The sequence below is a fragment of the Varanus komodoensis genome, unplaced genomic scaffold (genome assembly GCF_004798865.1).
Source record: "Varanus komodoensis strain SLA01 unplaced genomic scaffold, ASM479886v1 scaffold6_2, whole genome shotgun sequence".
In the NCBI taxonomy this organism is placed as follows: Eukaryota; Metazoa; Chordata; class Lepidosauria; order Squamata; family Varanidae; genus Varanus; species Varanus komodoensis.
In genome coordinates, this window is record NW_025336346.1 from 4,886,409 (window position 1) to 4,913,417 (window position 27,009).

At 40.1% G+C, this 27,009-nt stretch overlaps 1 protein-coding gene across 2 annotated transcripts in view; it reads left to right on the plus strand.

Moving 5' to 3' along the window:
* The first annotated feature begins 355 nt into the window (after positions 1-355).
* Positions 356-27,009, plus strand: part of TEX264 (testis expressed 264, ER-phagy receptor) — a 176,008-nt gene continuing 149,354 nt past the window's right edge. Inside the window, exons 1-3 of one of the 2 annotated variants that reach the window (XM_044451177.1) lie at positions 356-451; positions 6,159-6,230; positions 8,571-8,859. In XM_044451177.1, the coding sequence (XP_044307112.1) occupies positions 8,602-8,859 (258 nt within the window). In that variant the 5' untranslated portion in view covers positions 356-451; positions 6,159-6,230; positions 8,571-8,601. The remainder of the gene's footprint in view (positions 452-6,158; positions 6,231-8,570; positions 8,860-27,009) is intronic. The other variant, XM_044451178.1, reaches the window with a different exon arrangement.

The window sequence follows — 27,009 nt, forward strand, 5'->3', positions numbered from 1 at the left end:
ACGTATCTTCCGAACTTGCCCCTCCTCAATAGCCCACGCTGAGTCACTCCCTAGCTAGCGAAACCCGAGTCTTTTTATAAAGCAAAGGAAGCAGCTCCTCCGCTACCGCGCGGCAGCCGAGCCATCGCCTAGAAAGAAAGGCCGCCTCTTCCCCTCGGCGCGCTGCCCGCGGCCACGAGGAGGACCACCTGGAACTGCCTGCGCCGTCGCCCTCGGCGCTGCCTTGGCGGGCGCTCACGAGCCCGCCAGCACGGCCACGGCCGGCTGAAGGAGCCGCCGCTCCGCCCTTCGAGCTCCACCTCATCCCGCGGGGCTCTGCCCGTCGCGGCGCGCTCTCCGGCGAACGCGGGCACGCGCCTTGCAACGGCCGAGCCAGGCGTGCCCGCGACCGAGCCGGGAGCAGCCCCTGGAGTGCCGAGCCGGCTCCGCTCCCTTCCCAGCAGCCGTGGGGGTGAGTTGGGGGCGGGAGGGGGACACGGAGGGGAATGGCGCGCGCCTGCCGGGGAGCCGCGGGGATGGAGGACGGAGGAGTAGGCGCGAGGCGATCCCACTTCCCGGATCCCGCGGCAGGGGGTGCCTGCCGTTGCGAAAAAGTGGGCAGGGCTAAAACGAAGGAGATTCAGGAGGAATCAGTTTTCTGTCGCGGCGGAGTGATTGAATTATGGCGGTGGATCGTGTGCGGGGGTGGGGGTGTCCCTTAAAATAGAAAACAGCCCTACCAACCCAAATCGCCTTTGGTTTCAGCAGACTAATATTTGGGGTAAATGACAAGCAGCTATTTTGTTTCTCCCAATAACCTGTTGTCGATCTCTGCTTCTCCTTTACGGGCAGTTTTATATCATGCAGAACTACAATGTCTTTAATTCTGAGAGTATACCTTACTTCTGGCCTCAGGCTGTTGTGCTTTTAGCAGCCATGTGACAAGCGGAAACACGGCATATTTTAAGTTTTAGCCATCACCGTAGCATATGTTGACCGCAGAACTTTTGCTGCTGAATTCTGTCCGTCACACAACTGTTAAAAGGCACAACAGCTGCTCTCCTCTCACTGAAAGCATTCTTAATAATTCTGAATGAAATAAGTACAGATTTAACCCAGAATTTTAATTCTTGCACTTATTTAATTCATCTTTTGCATTTGAAAGTATGCATTAGATTGCAACCTAGCTGTGCAATTTTAAGCGTATTGATTGAAAAGTAAGCCCCACTTTGTTCAGCAGAGCCTACTTCTAGGTACATGTGTACAGGATTGCAGCCTTTATTTATTTATTTTTGAATTAGTATGCCACCCCCTAATCCAGATGGATTCTCTAGGCGGCTCTAATTCCCTGGTAATTGCTAACCATGGGTATTTGGATTTGGTCACCCTCATGAATGAAACAGTATTTTTCTTTCAGTATTTAAATATACTTAAAAACAAGATAGTTTTCTATTTTCTGAATTTGTTCTGGTGCTATTCTTTGAAAATGCATAGGCTTAAAACATTCTTTTTCTTTTTTTAAGTTTAGATTCTCGGTCAATCACTGTGCTAAAAGAGTTGGTATCAGGGTCAAGTCAAAATTGCCAGCAAGAAACTTGGAGAAATACATGGCAAATTTAGCTGATCTAACACTATTCAGATATTGCCTTTCCAGCATTCCTGTTCAGTAGCTCAGATTTTGGGAGGATGTAGTGGGCACTGGCTGATGCAGTTTATATTTGAATGGAAAATCCCTGTTTGTGCTGGTTAGGAAAAACAGCAGAGTGACTCTTAATAACCTGGCATTAACTAGTACTGCTGTTTTGATCTTATTGTGGAGTGGCCCCATGGGATCATTCCACTTGGGTTGTTTAGCCTTTACCTGCAGTGGTAATAATCTGTTTGTGTCATGACAATTAGCATTAGAAAAGTCACACAGAGGATTACGCTTAATGTAGGTGGAACTGATCGTCTCTAAAAGGAGCAAAAGCTCCTCTTTTTATTCAGGATTCCATGGTAAATATTTGTCTTTTTCGATCACCTTCCCTCCATAGCATCATGATGAGACATCGGATTGCTTTGCAGGAAAACCTGTTCCAACGTTTTCAATAAAAGCATCCCTGGTTCTTTAAGAATTGGTTGTAAAGTGCAAGCACGAGCACTGTGATCTCATCAAGTTGGTTCACATGAACCAGGAAGTAGAACGCAGCAGAAATAAACAGAGTCAGCTGGGAGAACTGAAGCAGTTCTCTGAAGAGGGAGGGATGAATGTGATTTCCAAGCAGATTTCACTTCCAAGTAGTCAAGGTCAGCAACTGAAGTGATTACTTGGTGACATTTTCTGCTTATCAAACTACAGAGGTGATAGAAGGCTTGTCTGCCTCTGTTGGTTAATGTAAGATTTCTCTCATTTGAAAAGCTCCACGTCTTAGGAGTACATTCTCAGTTATGTCAGGTGTTTTACTGTTCAGGCTTAAGAATTAGAAATAAAAACATGAACTATTAAACTACATTTAGATGGATTAAATCCAGAAAATCCAGAAAAACTGAGGCTGCTGTCATGATCAATACAGGCAAATGCAAATCTGTCCCTAGATAGGCAGTGACAAAATACAGTATCAAATTGAAATTTAAATTGTAACTTAAATAATTGGTATTGGGCTGCACATCTAATTTTTTTGATTGTTTTAAGAACAGTATACTGTCACTCCATTGAAGAAACACATGACACTTAAGATCCCTCCACTATTATAGTTCTTTCCACATATTTTGGTCTCCAGTTCCTATTAGCTGTAGCCAGCCTAGCCAGTGATCAGAGATAATGGGGTATGCAATCTATATCATCTGGAAGGTGCCAGGTTTGGGTGATGCAGTAGAATTATGGATAACCATCCTGAATTTTTTTTTATTATTACTTTTATTGTTTTCCTGACATGAATGGAATACAGAAAAAAGAAGTGTGTGTGTAAAGTCAAATAAATTTTGAACAAGTATAACCAATACATTCAAGTCCACAAATTTCAAAGAGATTGAAAATAACTATCAGTCAATACCCAAAGGAAGTTCAGAAAGAAGGGAATTATTATTCTGCATACTGACAAATTTTTCAAATGCTTCAAATCAAGTACAAATCATCAACTACTTTTTAAAGAGCTACTTTTTATGTACTAGGTATAATAGAAATTCCATTTGTTAATAAGTTCTTCCATCAGTCTTCTATTTACATAATTTGCCATCACTGCATACTCTGTCAACTTACTTTTCCAATCTTCAGTTGGGGGGATTTTGGTGTTTTCCATTTAGAAGCAATTGTAAATTTTGCTGCAGTTGTCATATATTTAAATAACTCTGACATATTCTTTGAAAAAGTTTCTAGCATTATATTCAAAAGCATATTCTTAGGACTCATAGGAAACTTAGTTTTAAAGGTTTTTTGTATTTCCACATCTATAAATTTCCAAAATTTTTTATTTGTTTCAGAAGTCCACCACATATGATAGAAAGTCCCATCCACCCTGTTTCATTTCCAGCATTTTCCATTGTAGTTCTGTATTTTCTGTATCTTTTGGAGTAATATACCACCGGTCAAACATCTTATACCAATTTTCTCTTAGTGCTTGGCTAGCTGTGAATGCAATGTCTTTCTTCCATAAAGTTTCCCATTGACAAAGCAATATTTCTTCTCCAAGATTTTGCTTCCAAATTGCCATGCATTCTTGTCTTGCTGATTTTCAGTGTCATGCTGTAGTAACTGTTTGTAAAGTCTTTCTAACGGTTGGTTGTTCTGTTGTGTAATCAACTTTTCAAAATCTGTCAGATCTCTTACATTACTTTTCCCTGATTGTATTTCCCCTTTCAATCTGGAAAACAGTTGGTGATAAACCATTGTATATTTTTTCCTTCATCTTTCAGTTGTTGCCAAGATTTGATTCATTCTTGTTGGTCAATCCTGTCCCCATAGATTATGAACTCATTATTTTTCCTTAAGTATTCTCTGTATGCTTCAATTGGGGACATCAGAGGAGAGATGGGAGGACTTTTTTTTTCCTCATGGAATTCCAAATTTTATTAGGCCGTCTTTTAATGCATGATTATTATTTGATATCAAGGCCTTTTTAACTGGCTCTTTAACCCATTGCCAATTCTTTAAAGATACTATACAAATCAAAGAATTAGAAGTGTACACATTTTGCAGTTTAAGGGACTAGATAGTCTTAAAAACACACTGATATGGAATTTAAGACAAAAGCCCTATGAATGTTTTACCTGTCAGTTCCATACATTTTTGAATTACTAAAGCAATGGAAGAAATGCAAGCAAATGAATGTATGTAATCCATGTTATCTGGAAAATACTTAAAATCCTTTTAGCATGCTTATGCAGCAGTAAATCCATTAAGTTCATTGGGACTTACGTTCATATACAAATATGTAAGATTGCAGCCCTAAACTTAATTTGGTAACATGGACTACCACTTTTTAATCTCTCTGTGTCTGTGCAAGGGGGAAAAAGTTAACTGATTACGTGTTAAGTGCTGCTATCTTTTCTTTATTTATATTTTAATGTTCTGCTTGTGAGTTTCCCAGTGAGGCCGCTAGACAGGATTCTGGACTGCATAGAGCTGGCCTTTGGTATGATTGAGCAAGGCTCTTCTTATGTAGCTTGCAGTTTTTGCTTTTTTTTTTTTTTTTTTTGCACTGGGTAAATGAGCATGGCGAAGAGGACATTTCCCCCTATTTTTCCTTTCCTTGCCTCTGCAAAGGTCCTTATGGTGTGTGGAAACAACCTTCCCTTTATGTATCAATTTCCTCAGTTGGAATCATGGCTGTAAATTGGCTGTGTATCCCAGTGCAGACAGAGAACATTCTACATTTGGATATATCTCGAGGTGTTTAGTGAGTAGTATTGGCACAAGCTTTCCTTCCAACCTGTGGAGGGAGCGTCATCACATCCCCTCTTGCCATCACATTCCCCCCTGCCTCCTAGGAGGGCTGGCCCTGCATCCAGGTATGCACACTGTTGAAAAGAATGCATTGAAAATACAGATGCAGACTCTCACACGGATGTGCATGTAACTGTGTATCTAACTTACACCTCATCTTTGATCCAGGAAGACCTCCCTATTTGAATTTGGGTACAAGGCTCCATTTATGATTTTGCTGTGGTGGAGAAGCTAAAATGAAAATCAGGAAAGCTTAATGTGCTTGCAAATGAAGTACTTTTTTTTGAACTAGTGTTTTCTCTCAGCTGGGCTGGAAACACAATGAGTAAAAATGGATGTTGGGGCTTTGCAGAAGAGAATTGGTGGGCAAGGAAAGGGATAGGTAGCCACCCACTGCTTGACTGCAAATAGCCCTCCATTGGCATTGCAAGGGGACTATATGGATTCCATTACTTGTGTGGCCCTTGTGTTCAGCCTGCTCTGGATGGATTAGCGCTTTTGCAGCATTGATCCAGTACTGTCATCAGACGCTCTATTTGCCTTTGTGGCTTTAAGTAGTTTTTCTGAGCTTCTACTGATATGCCAGCTGCCACCCTACTTGAGTGGAGATAGCTTGGCTAGAATCACCCATGTTCTCTTGCAATCATTATATGTTGGACTGCTTTTAAAATGAGTTCAGAAACTGCAGTTGTTCCACAATAGGACTGTTAGATTACTAATTTGAATTGGGTGGGCTGTCAGCTGCATGGGTTCTCAATTTCAAGGCACAATTTCTGCTTTTTTTTTTTTTAAAGTCCTGACTGGCTTGAATGACCACCTTGTCTCCTGTGTGCCTACTTGAATCTCAAGATCATCTTTGGAGGTTCAAAGGTCCTCTGAGTGCTTTTACTTAAATAAAGTGCGATAGACAAATACTAGAGAGAGTGCCTTTTTGTTTGTGGTACCCCAGTTATGGAATAGCACCTCAGAGTGGATGAAATGGCACCTGTAGCAGTTTTGATAACAGGTCCTTTTAGACCTTTTATGTAGTTTAGGCCTCACGATTTTAACATCTGAACTTTGTATTAAAATTCATTTTTATTCTTGTTTATTGTAAGCTGCCCAGGCAATTTGTTATGTGGTGGAAGACAGGTGTTGCAAGTAAATAACAAATCAATATACTAGAAAAATGATGTGGATTGATTGTGGTGCAGTTCTGCTGAATGTGGTCTTGAGCAAATAGGATATTTCAATCAGGCCTTATTTTCTTCTATTTCAGAAAAATTCTGGCTCAAACTTCCTTGGGAAATACAATGATCTATTGCTAGGAACTATTCTGCTGATTTTTCAGGTTAGTACAAAGTATGGTTCGCTGAGTGAAACATTAGATTTGGATGCAAATTACATAGTTGCTGAAAAGAGGGAGAAGATGTGAACATTTTTTTTTGACTTCAAATGCCTGTTTTAAAATTTAAAAAAAGTCACATGATTGCTTTGAGGTTCCGCACTATACTGATATTTGACTTAAGATTTATTCATGGAAGGATATATTTAACAAATAACTTATCAAGTTCATACTTTCATAGAAAGGACCATTCACAGAGCCATGTGGATCTATGATGCCATCCAGTTGTGGCAAGCCAATTATGTGCACAACTGGGACAAAGGATACAGATTTCAGCATGTGTTTGGGCACTACTAGCTGACCATCATGTGCAAGTCTTCTCACAGGCATTTTCTGTGTTCATCATAGGCCTTCCATGTGTTTGAATAAAGGCTCTAGTCACACTGAATGAAATGTTTAATTGGGTGTGGAGGTTTGGAAGAAGACACAGAGGGGATGTTTGCACAACATGACAGCCCACCATGTTTTATTTAAACCATGGTGAGTCTGTGGTTTATGTGGGGAATGTGTGGCTGCCATTTTAAATATGCAACTTCTGCTTGGGGATTGTTATATCATATGGAACAGGTTAAGCAGCCCTTGGATAACCCATGATGCTGATGAATTATTTCTGTACTGCTCAATAGCCAAAGTTATCCTGCTGGTTCACAATGATCTGTTTTGGGGATTTTGTGAGGGTTGTTTAATCTTCACAGAACCCATCGCTCACTAAGTTCATACAACATGACAATCCTTGAGTTAGGATTGGATATCCAACCCATCAACTACAGGTGCTGTGATTCATTGTGGGTTAAATTTCCTACAACAACTTGTGGTGTGGTTGAAGCTGGTCAGAGACCTCAATGTCTGCAGAGGCTTCTATGTTCCTTTCAAACAAACTAAATCAATTGACTTTAATTGATTGTTAAATGCACTTTAATCAAAATAGAGAGATTGTTCAGCACTGTGGACCATGCTGAAATTTTTAAAACTGAAAAGCTGTGGTTAATAGTAATAATTATTTTGTTCATATACTCTGCATTTATTATAGTTTGTGTTTGGAGTCTTTTCTGTAATGTAACCACAAATAGAATTAAAAGCACATTCAATTTTAGATGAGCCTTAACCCACTTTCTCATGGCTGCTTCTTGACCCTCTAGATTGCCACAGACTTTCTAGAGGTGGAAAAGCAGTAAGACTAGATTATATGTCTAATGTGAACTTTGATACTTAAGAAAAACAAAAAGTGTAGGATAATGAAAATGAGTTATTTCTTTCATTGGAGAATGTTAAAGTAGCTGTCCCCAACTTGGGGTTCCCCAGATGTTTTGGATGACAATTCTCAGTTGACTTGGGTATGCTAGGAGTTGCAGTCTGAAGTATCTGGAGGGATACTTGTTCCATGTTGGGAAAGGTTGTGTTAGTTTGTAGGTACTTTTAAAGCTGAGGAGGGAAAACAAAGAGGTGTTCTAAAAGGAGAGAAAATTTCACATTATAAGGCCTACCCTCAGCAATGGTCCATTCCCTGCTAACTTAACACATGCTTACAGTATCACTCAACAGCAGTTGGCTGTTTTGTCTACTGTTATGGTCAGATATTCTGAAGCAGATGTTAAAGAGAGTTAGGGCCTGTAATCATCCAAGGCCTTAACATTTTTCATTATCATAGTATTTGTACTGTCCTATTGATGAAAGTTATATTTATTTGGATTTTTTTGCCCACCCCATTAGCCACTGTACTTCCAAGTATAGTGTTTATGAGCTTTTCTTCAAGTATCTTTAGAACTGGAAACATGCATTTTTAAAACATAAATGCTGAGTTCATTAGGAAACTTCCTTTTAGCTCTTGTACTGAGCTTATCTCAGGCTATTAATGTGTGAATCTATGCAGAGAGAGTAAGGGCAGCACATTTTTTCCTGGTAAGATACTATTACAAAATTAAGTGGCCTTTTCAAGGGAAGATTTCCTTTCTGTAGCTGCTTTTGCCCTTTTGCTAATCTCACCAGAGTTGATGATAGCAAGCCTAATATATTAGTATGTTATAGGATATGGCATTTATTCCTTTTCAGAATGAACAAAGAGTTACTGAAGTGAAATTGGTTTTTTTTTTCAGACTAAGTTCTTTATTAAAGGTCCACATCAGAATTTGCTTTAAAATCAAAGTAGATTCATTAAAGCTATTAAGAGAGATTTTATTTGTGTGTATCTGTTTATATGTGTGAATCTATACAAAACCTTTGTGTAGCTCTAGGAGAAATCAGTCTACATTGGCAATGTCTAATATTTGCCTCCTCTTTTGTCATTAGTTCATACCTGCAGTTTGAACCATCAAGTGTCATGGCGGACTGGTTGCTGATTGGACTGTTTGCAGCACTGGTTGTGCTTCTCCTGCTGACAGTCTTTGGATTTGCTGTCTATTCGGGACTCTTCTCAGAAGTGGTTGTGAGTGCTGGTTTGCCCCCATTTGGCAACATCACTGTGGCATACAAATTCCAAGTGGGGCCTTATGGCGATAATGGAAGACTGTTTATGGAGAGCTGCAGCATCTCTCCAAAGCTGTGCTCTATCGCTATCTATTATGACAGCCCTCATACGGTAAGTCACAATGAGAGTTCCTCTGTAGTTTGTAAGGCTTCAGTTCATCACTGTGATCACAGGCACTACTTGGGAATGAGGAGAATCTCTTTTCCAAATGGTTTGACCTTTATTATTATTTCCTACCTTGCTCTTGTGAGGAGCCCAAGGTGACTTACGTAGTCCTCCTCCACTCCATTTTATCCTCAAAACAACAGCCCTGTCAGGTAGGTTTGACTGAGAAAGTGTGAGTTAGGCTGAGAGTAAGTGACTTGCCCAAAGTCATCCAGTGATCTTCATGGCTAAGTGGGGACTTGAACCCAGAATTTACAGGTGTCCTGTAACTTTACTCTAATCACTGTGCCATACTGCATGTATATATTGCAGGTGCTCGAGGGGAAGTATTTATTTCACCCCTCACTTCCATTTTATTGTCACAACAACCTGTGCTATCAATTGGGCTGAATTAGAATGAGTAGCCCAGGGTCTCCCAGTGGGTCATTCAGGCTAAGTGGGGATTTGAACCTGGGAGTTGCCCAACCTTAGCATGGGACCACCCCAACATTCTAAGCTTTGGAATGTCTTCCAACTGGTTCTGTGTGTTTGAGCTATGTGTACTTGGCATGCTGCAGAATCTTTGAACCAGAGGAGGGCAATGTGTGGTTGTGGCTCTCCAGTTTTTTTGCCTACAACTCTCATTTGGCCTAGCCAGCATATGGTGAGAGATCCTGGAAGGTATAGGCCATAACATCAGTAAGGCCAAAGGTTGCCCACCCCACCATTAAGCTTCTGCAGAATTTAGCTTTCAGAGAATCAAGTTTTTTAAAAAATTAAAAAGCAAAAGCATGGCTCACATTTCTGATGAGCAGAGCTTTCACATCTGTAATGTCTTTGTTTGCTCTTCTTTAACCATTTTCTGTCTCTATTGCCTCATACTTCCCAAATGATTGGTGTCTCCCTTCCTTAATGAGTCATCATCAGCCTTGTCAAAAAAGTTCAAACTTTATGAAAGTCTAGGGTATTGCATTGTCAGCAGCCTGCATGGCTTCTATACTTTATTGCTGAGGGGAAAGTTTAGGTATATGTTCATGATTCAGCGGGAGTTTGCCCTGCATATTGTTGGGCACAAACAACAGGGATAGTATTCTTGTCATGCTTCTAAGCTTTTCATAGTCATTTGTTTGGCCTCTCTTAACAATAAAATGCTGGACTAGTGGGATCTGTAGTCTGTTCCAGTTACACTGTTCTTATGAGGATTTCTGGGCCCTAAAGGAAGGCAGAAGGGAGGAAGCCTTGGTCAGGGATCTCATGCTATAAACTCATGAAGAGACCTTAGTTAGTTTGAGACTATTCTATTTGTTGTGACACTTCTTTGTTTTAGAATTTTAAAACTACATATTACCTTGGATACCTGGGCAGCAATTCCTGCCCCGTAATTTCTATGAATGTCTAATGTGGACAAAACAATTAACTGAGAATTTTCTGTTTCGCTGGGAGATTATGATCTAATTACATTTTTAAAATGTTGATCGTGTGCTCTGCGTAACACACCAGTGGGAAAGACTAAGCTCTCAAAGGCTAATGCAGTAAGCAAGCTGCAGGATTGTCCCATTGGGGTAAAATGCAGCCTTTACTCTTATACAATGTATGTATAACAATGCTCTTTTCTACTCCATTGTGTTGAACATTTCTGACTCTGTAAATGCAAAAGCACATGAAAGTTGTATTCTGTGTTTTATCACTCTTAATTTTTTTGTGGAAACATGAGGTCTAAATGAACTGGCAAGACTTTCCTGTCTTAAAAAGGTGGCTTAGAGATATTTAGGAGATCAAATAACTGTCTGATTCAGATGTATTGAAACTTTTTAAGCCCAAGGGCCAAATTCTGTTTCAGATAAGGTTTTGGGGGGTTACGCTCTAATCTTAGGTGTGGCCAAAGGCAGAGGGAGTGATGACAAAGCAACAAAAATAGAGAACAGAATAACTTATTGTTCATACTGCCAGAAACTAAGCTATAGGAGAGGCATTTCAACTTTATAGGATGTGGGGAAACTGCAGAACCCGGAAAACCACCAACTATGAGTGGGTTTGGCCTTCTGGGAAATGATGGTGGGCTGGAATGAGATCCCAGGTGATTCAGATCTGGCCTGTGGGCTGGAGGTTCAACTAGATTCATGAATAGACTTCATTTGGGAAGAGGTGGGAGTAGCCTGACTTTTTGACTTTGCTTTCCAAATGACTGACTGATGTGCTAAATCTTACAATATATCTGGATGGCAATATGCCACCTATTGCCCATTGATAAAATGAACATCGAGGGCAAAGGCTGCTGCTGAAGAACAAGATTTTAAACTCATGAGACTTGGTTTCATCTCATTTCATCTTTGATAAATGACTTTTCTATACCAAGTCTTTTGGAGAGAATGTGTAATCAGTTCCCATGTATTGGCTTTGCTTAGGTCTGAGTGTGAGAGACCTGTACAATCTGAATTAAACTGAAAGAGCAGCATCTGATGCCCTATGTTGATAGGATATTGTAAGAAGGCTGAAGCATTTGGATACATTCAGACTTGATTTAAAGGGCTCAAAGAGAGGGTTAGAACTTTGTATTGATGAATGGTTATTATTATTACATTGTCTTTATAAAAGGAACAAAGGTGGGATATAAAGAACCCAAGGCAGCTTACAAAGTTCTTCTCTCCAATTAATCCTCACAACAGCAATCCTATGAAGTAGATTAGGCTGAGAGAGAGTGACCAGCTCAAACTCACCCAGTGGGCTTCATGACTGAGTGGGGATTAGAACCCAGAGTCCTAGTACAACAGTCTTAACCACTATATCACACTGGTTCTCAGATCTAGATTGTATCTAGATTGAAAAGCTCATTAGGGCACTTGAGTTCAACAGGACATCTTTAGAAGACTTTTTTTTTCATAGGTCCTACAGAATTACCAGGAAGTATTTGGAAACCATTATTGCCTGCACTACAGGGTGTATTGATAAATACATGTGCATATATATATGTATGTGCACACAAACACACACACTTTCTCTCTTGTGATTACATGTATACAAGGGATGAGTTGAGTAGCCTCTCCCTGAACTCTCACTGGTCTAAAATTATAAATGAATATAAAGAATATAAATGCTGCCATATTGCAAACCTGATCTTATATACAGTTGTGAAGTACTGTGTCTGATCAGGGGTTTTTTTATTTGGTGGTGTTGGGAAACTCCAGCATTGGCCAGAAGAGTGATCTGTTTGTTGGTGAAGTGAAATATTTGTCCAATGATTCGAAGACATGTGCTGATGAAAGACCAGAGAAAGTTATTTCCTGTTGGTCCATGTTCCACAGAGCTAGGAATTTGGAAGTGAAGTCTTAACAGACACATCCTGTGATCAATAATGATGTTGTTGTCTGATGTTATAAATTGTACATACTTATAATTTATTCTCCATGCATCCAAATTATGGGGTGCAACTGCAAATGAGGAAGATGGTCTACATGAAGCCCTTACATGTCTCTTTATAGTCATCTTCTCCCCTGCTAATTTTAAGGTAATTAGTGAACAGTAGAAATCCTTTATCAGTCAGGAGTTGTAATATCAGGGTTTTGTTTTTTATGCACATGGAAATATGTGTTCGCAGGATTCTGTTACACTTACTACATTCTTTATTCGAAGCTATATTTTGCAGCATGATCTCAGTAGTGAAGCCTTTTGAATCTCTGCACAAGATTAGAAGGTGAAGCATGTTTGCCTGGAAAAAAAAAGAATCTGTATATAGAAAGGAGCTGGGGAGCCAAAACACCTGTTGGAATGATCGTCCTTACTAACCACAATGTTTGTGTACACAGAGGCTAAGTAAGAGAGAAACTGGCTGCTCTTTCCACTGTGACCCTTGAATAAGCACAATGTCATTGTGTTTTATCTTAAAGTAATATTCAGTTGAAACTCTCTGGGAAAGGATTTTCAAGTGTTTGCAAAACAGCCACTTATCCGGCAGCTGTTCTCCCTCAGTTTTCCAGTCCTGTAGTCTGGCTTGCAAGTGCCATGATGCTCACTGGTTCATTATTGCTAAACTCTGCTTATAACGAAGTTCTGCCTCTGCCCTCCCCTAAGGCCAGTATATTTATGGAGCTCAAATGTTCACCATTCAGTATTTACTGGTGTAGGGGAACCTGCTGGATTTGGACCCTGTTTATTTGCAACTGGGGTATGCTCAGTCTTGTCATTTTGTAAACCTGTTGACAGTTTACAGAACTGTGGCTAAGTAACACAGTTTACTAATGTTAATCTCTCTGCTTTGTTGTTACAAGCTCATCTGGCAGTGTTCATCCACTGCCCTGTCAAATGATAGCTCTAGAGGGTGATTTAATTTAGCATGTATAGTCGTTATTTGTTTTTCGGCGCCAGGCGAAGACCTTTTTATTTCAGCAGCATTTTAAATGTTAATAGTATTGAATTTTATTTGGCCAGGGCGGCTTATTTTATTCTACTGTATATATTTTAATTGTTATGTTTTAATTTATTGTGTATTTTATTTGATGTTGTGAGCCACCCCGAGGCTTCGGCAAGGGGCGGCATAGAAATGTTTTAATAAAATAAATAAAATAGTAAATAGAAATAAAATAAAGCTAAAAAGGGTTTTTGTTGTTGTGTGTCATCAAGTTGTCTCCAGCTTATAGCTACCCTATTAATAATGCCTTCCAAAAAAAACCCTGTCCTAGTTAGCTCTTGTAAAATCAAGGCTGTGGTTTCCTTTAAGGAGTCAATTGATCCCATATTTGGCTTCCCTCTTCTTTTCCTTTCTTTGACTTTCCCTGCCATGATGATCTTCTCCAGTGAGTCTTGTCACCGTATGTGATGGAAGTATGGCACCATCTGGCTTGATTTGCTCTAGAACCCACTTATTCAACTTTCTGTTAGTCCAAAGCTCTCCTCCAGCACCATGTTTCAAGTGCATCAGTTTTCTTCCTGTCATCTTTCTTCACTGTCCAGTTTTCACACAGTGACTGGGAATACAATAGTCTGAACGATCTTGGCCTTGGACTTCATTGAAACATCCTTACACTTGATCTTTTCTAGTTCCTTCATTACTGCCCTTTCTAGTTTTAGTTTTCTTCCAATTTCTTGGCTGCAGTCTCTGTTTGAACAGGTGACTGAGCCTATGGTATATGGAATCTTTCACCATTTGAAATTCTTCACTTTTGACAGTAAAGTTTTGTAATTCTTTTGTAAATGATTTTTTCCTTAATGTTCATGGTTCTTAATGTAGTGGTTAGATGGAGTGGGCTCAGGAGATCTGGGTTCTTGTCCCCACTCAGCCACAAAGCTCACTGGCTGACTTTGGACCAGTCACTAACTCTCAGCCTAACTTGCCTCGTAAGGTTGTTGTGAGGATAAGATTGAGAGGAGAAGGAGGATTATATAAGGTTCCTTGAGTTGTTGAAGGAAAAAAGCCAGGCTATATATATATGATGAATGAAGTTGCAGCCCTGTTTTTGGACTTTCTTTTTTCAATTTTATCAGGAGTCCTTTCAATTCATTCTGCTGGTAATATGGTATATCTTAAATTATTGATGCATCTACTGCCAGTTTTCACTCTTCCTTCCTCTAGCTTTCCTTATGATAAGTTGAGCATACAGATTGAACAGGAAGGAATATGAAATATGCCCTTTTCTGACACGTCTGCCTATAGAAATCACTCTGTTTCTCTGTATTGTGTCCTAACAGGAACTTCTTGTCCATGCTGCAGGTTGTGCCTCAGGACAATCAGGTGCTGTGAGGCACCTTCATATCTTTCAGAAACACCCATAGCTTCTTGGAAATCCACACAGTCAAAGGCTTTCCTGTAGTTTATTAAAGCATAGCCTGATCTTCTTTCAAAATTATTTGGTGCACTCCAATATCCCACATATATTTGTGATATACTCTCATGTGATTCTTCCTTTTCAGAATCCAGCCTGAACATCAAACATTTCTCATTCTGTATAGGGTGATAATCTGTGTTGCAACACCTTGAACGACTTAAGGGTGACTTATTTTATAGCCAGGGAGACTTATTTTATATTGTAATTCGTTTTATATTTTTAATGTATTATATTTTAATGTTTTGTGAGCCACCCCGAGGCTTCGGCGAATGGGGCGGCATAGAAATTTTCTAAACAAACAAACAAACAAACATCACTTTGGTCTCATGGGAAATGTTTCTGTTCCCTAGCACAAATTCTCTTACAGCATTTGATTCTTCTTTATTTTCAGTTTTTGTGTCTCAAGTCACCTATGATTACTATCAACACGTCTGATTTTGGTATATTACAATTTCCTGTTGTACAGCTGCATGAAACTTCTCCGTTTCTACTACATCAGTTGTGGGAGTATAGACTTGAATGATTGGTTGATGAATAGGTTTTCTGAGAATTCTGATATCATTTGCTCAGATTTTACACTATAGCCCATTCTTGCCTGTGCTACATGTTGTCACAGTATTAAAGCCACTCTATTTTATCTATATCTGTCATTTTTGGAGTAAAATACTTTGTGTTTGATAATTTCCCACTCCAGTCCACTTTAGTTTGCCCACACCAACTACTGCAGTGTTTAACTATTCCATTACTTGCGTTAAGGTTTCCAGTTTGCTGAAGTTTCCGCTGGTCAGACATAAAATAAGAACCTAAGATGTGTTATATATAGCTTTTTTGACTGCTAAAATAATAATTTATGAGCAAGCCTAGTTACATATAACTTTAGGAATGCAAACTGTACTTTACATTCCTAAAATAGCCTTCCACAACCTGGTCCTCTTCATATTTTGAAATACAAATCTCAGCATTCCTGACCATTTGCCATACTGCTTTGATGTTGGTGGAAGCTAAATTCCAAAATTAAGTTTCCAAATTTCCAGATACCGGAAGGGCTCCATTGGGGAAGGCTGCCCTAAAGCAACAAGGTGACTTTAGATCTGTAAAGAGCAGTAAAAAATAAATATTGTTTATTTTTCTATTTCCTTTCCCAATTTCCATTTTTTATGACTCCCCCCCCCCCGAGAAGTGTGTGTCGTCCCACACCATGGCTTCAGAATTTCCAGAAATTTTACATCTTCAGTTAACATAGCTTCAGAATTGTTCATTATTGTTCATTTGTCTCTTCCTTGCCCTTTTGCAGATATTCCCTTGCATGTCCTTTCAAACTAGTCATGGACACTTAATGGGCCAGTCACCATGTCATGCCAAACCATCCTGAAGATAAGCCAGAGTGTTTTGGTTGCTTGCTTGCTAAGCTACATTTCTTCAGGCAAACAATTAGGAGCTCTGAGGCTGACCATGGCTTTCCCCCCCACTTTAGTTCTCCCACTCGTGGCACATATCCCATTGGCCTTTTTGCCCCCCCACTATTCCGCTAATGCAGGGGTCCCCAACCCCCGGATCGGTACCGGTCCATGGCCTGTTAGAAACCATACCACACAACAGAAAGGGAGCGGTGGGTGAGCGAGCGAGCGAAGCTTCATCTCTATTTGCAGCTACTCCCCAGCACTAACATCACCACTGGGGAGTGGCTGTGAATACAGATTATCATTAGGGCCCTTTTAGGTTTTGGGCCTTGGAAGGATGAGAAAGTGGCTAAAAGACAGTACCTCCTGTGATTAAGTGCAGTAGTTATCATGAAACGGCATAAATCTTCTTGAAAGTTAAAAAAAGTTACATTTGTGCAAATCTCCCTGAAGGTGGGAAAAAGTGTCACTATTCAGGGAGCTAACAATGTACTGACGGAAAGACAGATGGCTAGGGAGGTGGCACTAGCAATATTACAAGGAGTGACTGGGTATTTTGCTGCTCTTGCCATGTGACTTTGCAGACTTTTCTGACAAGCCATGCACAAGCTACTCTGCTAGGTTTACATGTAACAATAAGGTATTCTGAAATAAGCCACCTTGAATAACCGAACAACAAGCCATAGGGTCTTAGGTGGCCTCGGTGGTTAAAAAACCTCCCTGTTGGGCATCTCGACAAGCCAGACAAACATGAGTAACAACCTACTATGTGTTGTTCTGGCCAGTGAACTTGGTTAGTATGAAGCTGTAAGTGCCATGGCAGCTTTAGGAGAACTGATGGGTATTCTTAGGATTTTCTTCTAGGTGTAGCTTAAGATATGTGTAGACCAGAAACTTAAATTAGTTTAATAGTACTTGTGGCTCTCCTGGGATCCATAGTACAGTGAAAAAGAATAAGGATTTCTAACAGAGCACTTAAAACATTCTCAAGAATTTCCAGGATCGTTTTTTTTTTTTAATTAAACTGTAGATATACCCTCCGGATTTCACTTCATCATGTGTATTTTTGATAGTTCATGTCCTTTTGATGGGTGGGAGAGAGCCCTTCTAGGATATTCTGATTCACAAGATGGTTTGCAGCCCTATGGTTTAAAGAGCAGCTGTGCTCAGCTGTTTCTATTCCTGTAGTTTTGCAGGAGGGTGTCCCCAGGGATGGGGCCATGCCAAGTCCTTTGAGCAGCAGACAAAGGTCTTCCCTTTTTCCATTCTACTAAAATGACAGCAGTGGGAGTGAGTCTCAATTGAAAAAAAAAACTAAGATAGATTTTCCCCTAGATAACAGGTGTCCAAGTTATTTATAATGATAATTCACCCTTTCTCTAAGGCTCAGGAAGCATTTTTGTATCATATTAATTCTTTTAAAAATGCTAAGGAGGTGGCAATTATTTCCATTTTATGGATTGGGCACTCCACCCAATTTTCTTCTTAGAATGATTCTATGAACAAGGTCTAGTTATTCCTCATCTGGTAAGGCACTGGAGAGACTGGATAATGAAAAGGCAACCAAGGCAGTTGGTCTCTCCAAAGTTGGCTAGTATCGCAAAAAACAGCTTTGGCAAGGATTGTGTGTTACATGTACAGACAGCATTTTTAAAAAGTTAATTACTTTAACTGGGCAGTACATTCATCTTCATCTTGTACTGTGTCATCCTGATCTAATTTGTTGAAGATATTTGCTCCATAGCCAATGGCGTTTTTGTGGTTTCTAATAAAGGGTATAGTTTGGGACTGCAATTTGTTGAGGGACTTATTTGTATCTGGTGATAGTAGCTCAGTGTCTCTTTCAAGACTCTGAAAAAACAGCCTTTCATCTAGAATAGATATGCAGAACTTCAGGATCAGGAGTCAAATCTGGCCCTCTGGAGGTCCCAGTCTGACCCTTGAGGGAACTCCAGGAGGGTAAACCTCCTCCCCTTTGCCTTAACCACCAATCATTCAATGGTTTCCCAGATTTTGTGCAGTTTACCCCCATTCTGAAACACTGAAGTGCCTCTGCTAAGGTCTGATTATTGCCAGTAAAAACGTTAAGCTACGAGTGGCATTTTTGTCCCCATCCCTTTGCACTTTGGTATGTGTACCCCCAAAACTATGTTCAAAATGGAATTTGGCCCTCAGGCTGAAAGAGATTTTGCACCCATGAACCTGAATGTGTGGATTTTGCTCTTGATACAGTATTTTATCAAACTTAGCAAGCAACATTGAAGTCCATTTTGGTAAAGTTTGGAAAGCTGCCTCAGTATCATTCAATAAGACACTCTGGCTCAGTTAATGCAAAACTGCCATGTATATCTGACACATTTACATTGCAGGAGTTGGCCAAAAACAGAATAAAATGTTTTAACAAAATTTGACATAAGCAGAGACCAGTAGTAGTGCTTTCTGGGTACTAGGTCCTGCTAATCACACTTTATAAAATAGGTGTTCATTTTACAGTAAAGGTAGTGATTAAGAGTGTGGGACTGGGCCTCAGGAGATCTGGATTCTAGTCCTCACTCAGCCATGGAGCTAACTGGGTCACTTTGGGCCAGGCACAGACTTTCAGCCTAACCCATCTTACAGGGTGGTAGTTGTGAGGATAAGATGGAGTGGAGGAAAAGAATTATATAAGCTGCCCTGAATTCCATAGGAGGAGAAAAGGTGGGATATAAATCTGATAAATACATAATATCTGTTGCTTGCACATGGAGGCAATGGAACCTAGGAAATCTATCTCCCAGGTTTCTGTTGTAAATACTAGAGATCCTCAAACACTTGGCAGAGTCTATTTACAGTAGCTCTTGTCTCTTATGCAATTACCCTTAGGGATGTGCCATCACTGGGAAATTCAGCTCATTTGAGCATGATGGATTTCCTGCCCACTTCTGATCTGATAACTGGAAGTGGGGCTGGATCAGGGTGTTTTGACAGACTTATTTCTCTAAGATCAGCATAGAGATAAAATATGTAAATTTTGCTTTTAAAAAATAGCTAAGGAAATTTGTGCATTTGCACAATCTGTACAAATGTCCTTAGCATTTTAAAAATGAATAAATCATGGCCTTATCTTCAAGAGGCGAGTCTATGAGCTGGCTTGACTTGTAACATAACAAGCTGACTCCTGCACAGGGCCTGCCAACTGGAATTCTGGACCCAAATCAAGAAAATCCATCAGATTTTCACCTCCCCGTCAGATACTTCCACAATTTATGCGGCCAAGGGGCATAGAGTGAGTTCTCCATAAAGTTTTACTTCTACAGCCTTGAAACTGAGGAGCTTCATGGCTTGTCATTTACTCTTCTGGTTGCTTTGCAGTGTTCCAGCTGAATAATTCACAAGTATCCTGGCTTGTTGGGCATGAAAGGGAAAAAAGCCTTGCCAGCAAACTTAAAGAAATAGCAGAAAAAGAAACAGCAGCTTTGATTCAGTGCAGAAATCTCGGTATACAAATATTCTATTTTAGTTAGAAGATGAGTTGTGAGTCGATTGATGATGACTGGCTGGAAGGACAGTGGGGACTCCTTCATTCTGTTTATGTATATGTGTGCATGTGCCTGCAAAGGGTTGCTAGGAAGAAGTGACAGCGTATGTTGCCTGGGCAGATTCTGCATGGCAGGGTGGAGGAGAATGAAGAAGAGGGAGACTTTTCAGAGTCTGAGATCACCAAGTGGAACCCTGTCATTAGCCATCTGCATTACATTTTGTTATAGCCTTCTTATTTCTAAATATGAGTGTTCACATTGCCCGTGACTGTTGGATGTGGGTGAAGCTGCTGGAAAGACTCAGAGATGAAAATCTTCTAATCTGTATATCAAGACACTTGTGTTTGAAGGGCTGCAGTTGCGGAAGCTCTTTTTTGGTTAAAGTTGCACAGCAAGGAGAGCCCTTCTAAATGACATAACACTCTACGGATTCCTCAAAGATTGTCACAAAGGAGGAGCAAAGGATTCTCACTCATCCCAAATTGCAAGACACAGAACAATGAACTTAAACTACAGTATATCAGATGCAAGCTAGACACAAGAAGAATTTCCTGACTGTGAGAGCAGTATGACAGTGGAACCAGCTACCAAGAGAGGCTGTGTCAACACTGGAGTCATTCAAGAGGCAGTTAGACAGCTGAGTGGGGTGCTGTACCAGCAGGGGGTTGGGCTCTGTGGTCATCTTGGCCCTTTCTGACCCAACTATGCTATGGTTCTATGAGTGTTGTGTAGCCATTTTGGCCCTCAGGATTACTTAGGATCTTTGGGGAAGTGAGTGGAGACCCTCTTCTCCACACATCTTCAGGTGATACTGGTATTGATAGCTCTTTCTTCCCTCCTAACAGAGGTGGAAAAAGAAGTATCTTTATTCAAATCTTTAGGAATAGTGAGTACAGGCAGCAAGGAATTGTGCAGTGGTGTGTGTGTGTGGGGGGGGCGAGGTCAGGGTACCCCAGGTGTTGTAGTATAGAGCTTGTGGGGTGGCTGGTTGTGTTCCTTTATTCTTAAAGGAGCCTGGCCATTTTCTTATTTAGGAAATGTTCCATTATTTCAGTTTACACAGAGACCCTTAATAAAAGTAATTTGAAGTAGATAATCTTGTAGATGTCATTTGGCTCTGGATCTTGAAAATGGGGGTTCACATCCAGGCTTCGCAATGAACTTTGAATGTGGGTGCAGGTAAAGCAGTCTCTCTTGATTTCAGTTTGCTGTCTGTAAGGAGTAATAAATGAACTACCTCTGAGGATTATTGTCCAATTGATAAAGAATTGCAATTCTCATTTTACACAAAGTGCTGCATGCAATAAGTAATACTGTGTTCTTAGAACCAGTAAATGAAAGTTTAAAAAAGACTTGTCACTCTGACTTCAGACATTACTTAAAGCATTGTGTTTTCAACAGATCTGACCTGACCTAACATCAGGAACCAGAACTCTGGGTTATAACCCAGCTGCTGTGGGTCTGACAATTTGGGTTGGTTTGAAGTTTTCCAGTTTCAGTGTGAGTTCAAGGGATAGACAGTTGCCATGTAAGCTTGAACAGGGATAATTTGCTGTGGAGGCAATTCATGTCAGCTGCGAAGAAGAAGCCAAGCAGAACAAAGCTGAAGATGGGCGTTGCAAAGGCCTGAAAAAAATGCAAAAGAAGCCCTCCCTCTGGGCTATTGCCATTATTTTTTGCTCATATTTCCAAGAAACTGGAAAATGGAAGAGTTTGGATTATGGAATTATTACCATTTTTAGAAAGCATTAAGATGTTTAAGACATGGTGGTTTTGTTTTGTTACCCACCCTTTACTCTCCCCAAACAAGTTCTAAAACCTGTGTGGTATATTTTTTATAGAGAGGCTAGAGATGTGAAGTATTCAAATATTATGAAGCCATGGGCGGGAAGAAATGTTTTCATAGTTCTCTGTGTAAGATTCCCATTGTAGTAATTTCTTCCATTCTGTATTAAAATTATTAATTGAAGCAATCTTACATTGGCAGTCATTTAGGAATGTTCTAGGCAGTACTCAATTTTCCAACATGTGAGTAACATAGAATGGAAGAAAATGTACATTCCTGACACTTTGGATTTTGTTTTATATAATCCAGTGTTTCTGGACTTTTTCTGGTTAAATGCTATAGCAGTTAATCAAGTGTATTCTTTTGCATATTTGGAGAGAAAAAGGGAAGCTGGGATATGCTGGACCTTCTGTCTAAACATGCATAGGTTTAGACCTGCAGGGATTGGGCACAGTTCTCCCAAAGGGGATAGCCTTCCAAGGTGAAGGCTCTGAATCTGAACTGGAAGAGGAGGCAGCATCAGAATGCTTAGCTGAATTGCCAAGGTCAAAGAACTGTAAAATAAGCCAAGTGGCTGGTGAGAACTGGACCACCTTTTGTTTTGGGATGGGGGGAGACACAGTGGAACAGGAAGGGTCAATGGAGGAACAGTGTGACTTTATCAGCCCATGCTTTGACTTGATGTCAAAAAAGCAGGCCAATTCCTGCTACCTGGCCTACAAGCAGCATGAACCTCCCTCAGGGGGAGGGATGTAATTCTATCATTGAAGGGCTGCTACTGAGAAGGCTGTCTTCCTTGTTGCCTCCCCTATGTTTCTTTCAAAGGTGGCATGCAGAAGGAGGCCTCAGATGTTGATGATAGTTTCCAGGGAGATTCAGGTTGTGAGAAGGCACTCCTTCATCCATTACAGTTCAAGGCTGTTTAAAAAAAAATATTCCAGTAAATGGGAGGGAGATAGGTGGAACAGTGGATGAGTGCACTTCCTCAAAAGTTAATTCATGTTTATGTGAAGATTATTCATGGATAAATGCAGTGAAGGCCAGATACTGGAAATAGGACATGTAGACGGATGTCTGGAAATTACCTGTATTAATGTTCTCAGATCCCTGTCCCACGAATAGATCTTCTGCTGACAAGAAACCTTCTATAATGTTATAGGGGCAGTGGTTCCAGGGTCAAACCAGTAGGGCAACAGCAGAAGCTTTTATTGAGATCAGTTGGAGCAGTTGATGGTGTTCCTTGAATGCTACCAGTTTCTAAGATCTAGTACAGTACAACTGGCCTAAGTCTTAAGTGTCAGGCAGTATAACTCTTAAATATGGAAGATTAATTAAGAGGCATCTTGCATGCCGGAGAGTCATGAATAAACCTATAGCTTTGTAGCCTTTGATGTCCTCATGTGGGATAGTTTAGGTAGGATTGCAAAGTGTTGCACATACTTAGCTGTGGCGTTATTCACCTGAGATGACAAAAATAGTATTCTCCATGCAGTCACATTGAGATCCCATAAGTAACATTAGTTATACCAAACGGCATTTGGCTCATTGGTAACTATGAGCTACTATATGAACTTTCTGTATAGTGATTGTCATCATAGGAATCATTACATTAATCTAGACCAGGCATTATAAACAGCATGATACATCACATGGACTTAAATTAATAGAGTGTTTTCTGGGATTTCAAAGGCTAATACAGATTTGTTGTAACATAAGCTTTTGTGGACTACTGGCCATTTAAACTGGACAGAATTACATGATCACATAATTGTTTAAAGAAGGAATTGAAAGGGTAGTTTTATAGTCTCTGTACAGTTATATGGACTCCATAAGGATTATATAAAGAAATGGTTGAGATGGGGGCATTTCAAAGTAAATTCAGAAATAGGGGTAAGTAGAGGCAGACAATTGCAGCCTTATCTGACTATAATTGCAGTGTTTTGTTAATCTGACACGCAAGCCTTAAATATAATACTCCCTGTAGGAGATTGTTGAAATTGTTATTTTAGGGTACAATTTAGACAGAAAACAGCGTAGGACTCTTTCCTTAATTTATTTGTTCTGACCCTTAGTCATAACAAGAAGAAAACAAACTAGGACAACTGAAAACACATTATCAGAGGTCATGTGGAGGGCTCCAGGTTGGGGAACACTGTTCCATTCTGTCTGACAGTGGTTCTCTAAGGTCATGGGCAGAGGCCTTTCTCAGTCCTTCAACCTGGAGACTAAACTTAATCTTCTGCATGCAAACTCAGTTTTCTTTTAATAAGCTGTTGTCCTTTACTATTGTAGCATCAACAGTGCCATCAGGCATTCAACTAAGCGTTTTTCTTTTGAACACTGATGTTCTACTACGCTATTAAGGCCACAGTTCTAAGTAATCTGATACCTAAGGGCTATTGTAGAAAGGTTGTGGTCTGTTTCAGAAGCACTGGTTATAATTTCAGGGAACTATTATAACTACTCCTTACCGACTGATGACTGGGGGACAAACTGGATGGTACAGCTAGATGTTTACTAGCAGTTGCTTCCGCCTTTCTTTTACAAGAACTGTTGAAAGAGAGGAAGTCAAAGCAGGTAGTCTGCTTAAGTTGCCTCAAGTGAACTTGCATTGCAGCACTAGGAAAGACAAAGGAATTGTTTCTGACACTAGATTTATTTATTTAAAACATTTGTATGCCTCCCAGTTGTGCCACAGCACCTCTGGGCGGCTCACAACTCAAGGTGCATCCCCTGTCTCTTCACTGTCCCCATCTCTTCACCTGCATGGAGCAGGATGTGGCATAAGTTTGGTCTCAACATTTGAGAAGCTGAGGAGGCACTGCAGTTACTTTTTCAGATCAGTTCTGCACAACTGAATCAAAGCACAGGAGTTCTGTTTTCAGATAGGCCTTTTTAAGTACATTTTTTTAGAACGGGCCTTCTTGTTTGTTAGGTTGTCTCTAACAGTCTAAAATTTGACATGGCAAATGATAGAGGAAATGGAAGTGGAATTGGGATAGCCAAGGAAAGATTTAAGGACACATGCTTCAGCTTAACTCTAGACTTGGTTGAGGTAGGGCAGCCTTCCCCAGCCTGGTGCTCCCTAGATATGTTGGACCAAAACTTCTGCTACCCTGAAACATCATGACTATATTCTGTTTCAACATATCTAGAAGGCATCAAGTGGGGGAAGGTTATGTAGGGCACAAGAATTATGAGGTTGAATCAGCACTTCATAATTTGTATATGGATTGGATGGATGAAAGAGAAATGGCATCATACAGAATTCCTACTTGCGTATCATGCATTTGATCCTATTGCTTTTGGTGAGTTTGAGCTGCATATTTGTAACACACCCTGTCCGGGAATTAGATATAAATTGCCTTTAGTTCCTCATTGTGAGTAGGTATGCATTTGATCAAACAGGTTTAGGATTTTGTGACTAAAATTTTCATTGTCAGTTGGTAAATAGTGTTTATCTGGTTCCAAGGTACACAGAACTTTTTCTATATTTAGCAAGTGTGTAGTCCTCATAAACTGTGGGGTAGTTTATAGACTTTCATGTCACATTTGCAACTGGAACTTACATTTTTAAATTTTATTTAAATTTCATTACTTTTCTGCTTCTGAAATTTAGAGCGCATCTTTCTGACCTTCCGGTCCTTTGGTATATCGATCTCCAGATATAGGATGCCAGAGAGTAGGGCAAGATGTATAAAGCCAGTGCAAAAGGCAGACACAATTTCTGCACACTATAGCTCTAGGCTCTCCCACATATAACTTCAGAAACTCGTCTGTAGTCTGAAAAATAGGACAATATTCACTTTGTGGGAAGAGTCGGGGCATAGGCTGCCAAAGTACTAGAGAAGAACCTAAATGTTGAGACTGTTTCCTGGACCAACATTTATTTAATACTTAGATATTGTTCTCACAACATATTTCTGATTCATGTGATTCATTCTAACAGGCTCTAGTAATGTGTACTTGTGGATAATGCACATCACCACAAGCCATTTCTTGGACTTTTGTGATATTCGCAGAATATACTGTGGCCACAGAAGTTGTTGGTGGTATGTTAGCTGTATATTTGTACACCTGGTTCATGCATCCAATTTTTCTTTAGCAACCATATCTGGGAATAGTATGGGGGCATAGGAAGTTGCTTTCTATTGAGTCGAACCTTCTAGTTTAGTATTATTTACACAGTCTGGCAGCTGCTTCCAGATTCCATAGGCAGCACCATATTGCCCATTATACTATTTGTCCAAGTGTTTTATGCTAGTGAAGCATTGGGTGAGTAGCAAGCATTGAACAAAGGTTGCAGTTGCTATGAGCTACTACTACATTCTTGGAGCCAGAAACAGACTCTCTTCTCACAAGGCAACACTTTCCAACTGTAGGATGTGGTTTGCTGGGAAGAGATGAACTTCTATTGGACAGATGGCAGTTGAAAAGAAAACAGGGTGTTTTCAGTTGTTTTCAAGAGGAAAAATATTTCTTGAGTCCAGCTGCTTTGAAATGTCTGGAAGCAATTGTTTGAAACTGCTGGGTTGCCCCATCATTAAAGTTTTCTCTGAAATAATTGTTAAGGCACTCTTTTCATGACTACACATGCATATAGTTCCTGAATCATGTTCATATATGGCTTTTATTCTATGCCATTGTGTTTAGTATGTTACTGAAACCCAGTGATCTATTTTGGCCATATCCATGCTTGTATGTGACTTGTTCTTGGCTAGCATAATTGATTTCTGTGGCATTTTTGAACATGTTTAACTAGAACAGTAAAATTATTCTCTTGCCCTGTGCCTAACTAAAGTGGCTCTGCATCCAATCTGGTATACATCCATCCACATGACATCCTTTATTGACAGGGTGCAGCATGCTGAAATGGATAAGGGTGCTTTTTGTACATGCTAGATATATAAAGCTGTATATCTATTTTGAGAAAAAGAAGAATAAACATAAAGCCTCACAGTGGGAGCACATGTACTGTTTGCCAAACTAGGTTCAATTAAAAAACACAAAGAATCTTGGTATGTTTGAGAGAGAGAATCTTAGCAAGCTCCCTTGAGTAAGGGAGATTAAAAAAAAAAGAAGAAGAAGAAGCATTGGATAGTTAGAGTCCATGGAGGAGGAGCAGAGGGCATCAAGGCTGGGGCATTCCCCATGTTTAAACACTATGCTTTAAAACCTGAACAGAGTTAACATTTCTTTTCTGGGTACCAGCTTGAAGCTTTAGCTCTCTGGTGCTTTTGTCTCTTCATTTGCCCATTCAGTTCAATACCACTCTGAAAATGTTCCACAGCAAACTAAGCCTGCATGCATGGGAGATCAGAATGAGCATGTGAGTGCCTCAACATGTATTAAATTGAAACTAGAGAGCTTGAATGTTGAACCATGTAGAATCTTTTATTGCCTAAAGCGGAACTCAAATGGCATCACCCTCCATTTCCACAGTGGGGCTGTCATTTTCAAAAGCTGTGCTCTACCATTCAGACACTAATTCCTGTTTTCAGCCATCCCTTTCTCACAGTGCTTCCTGAAGCAAGTTACTTCACTTTCTTGTGTGGCATGGCCTGGTGCTACTATGTCACTTGAAGTGGGATGAG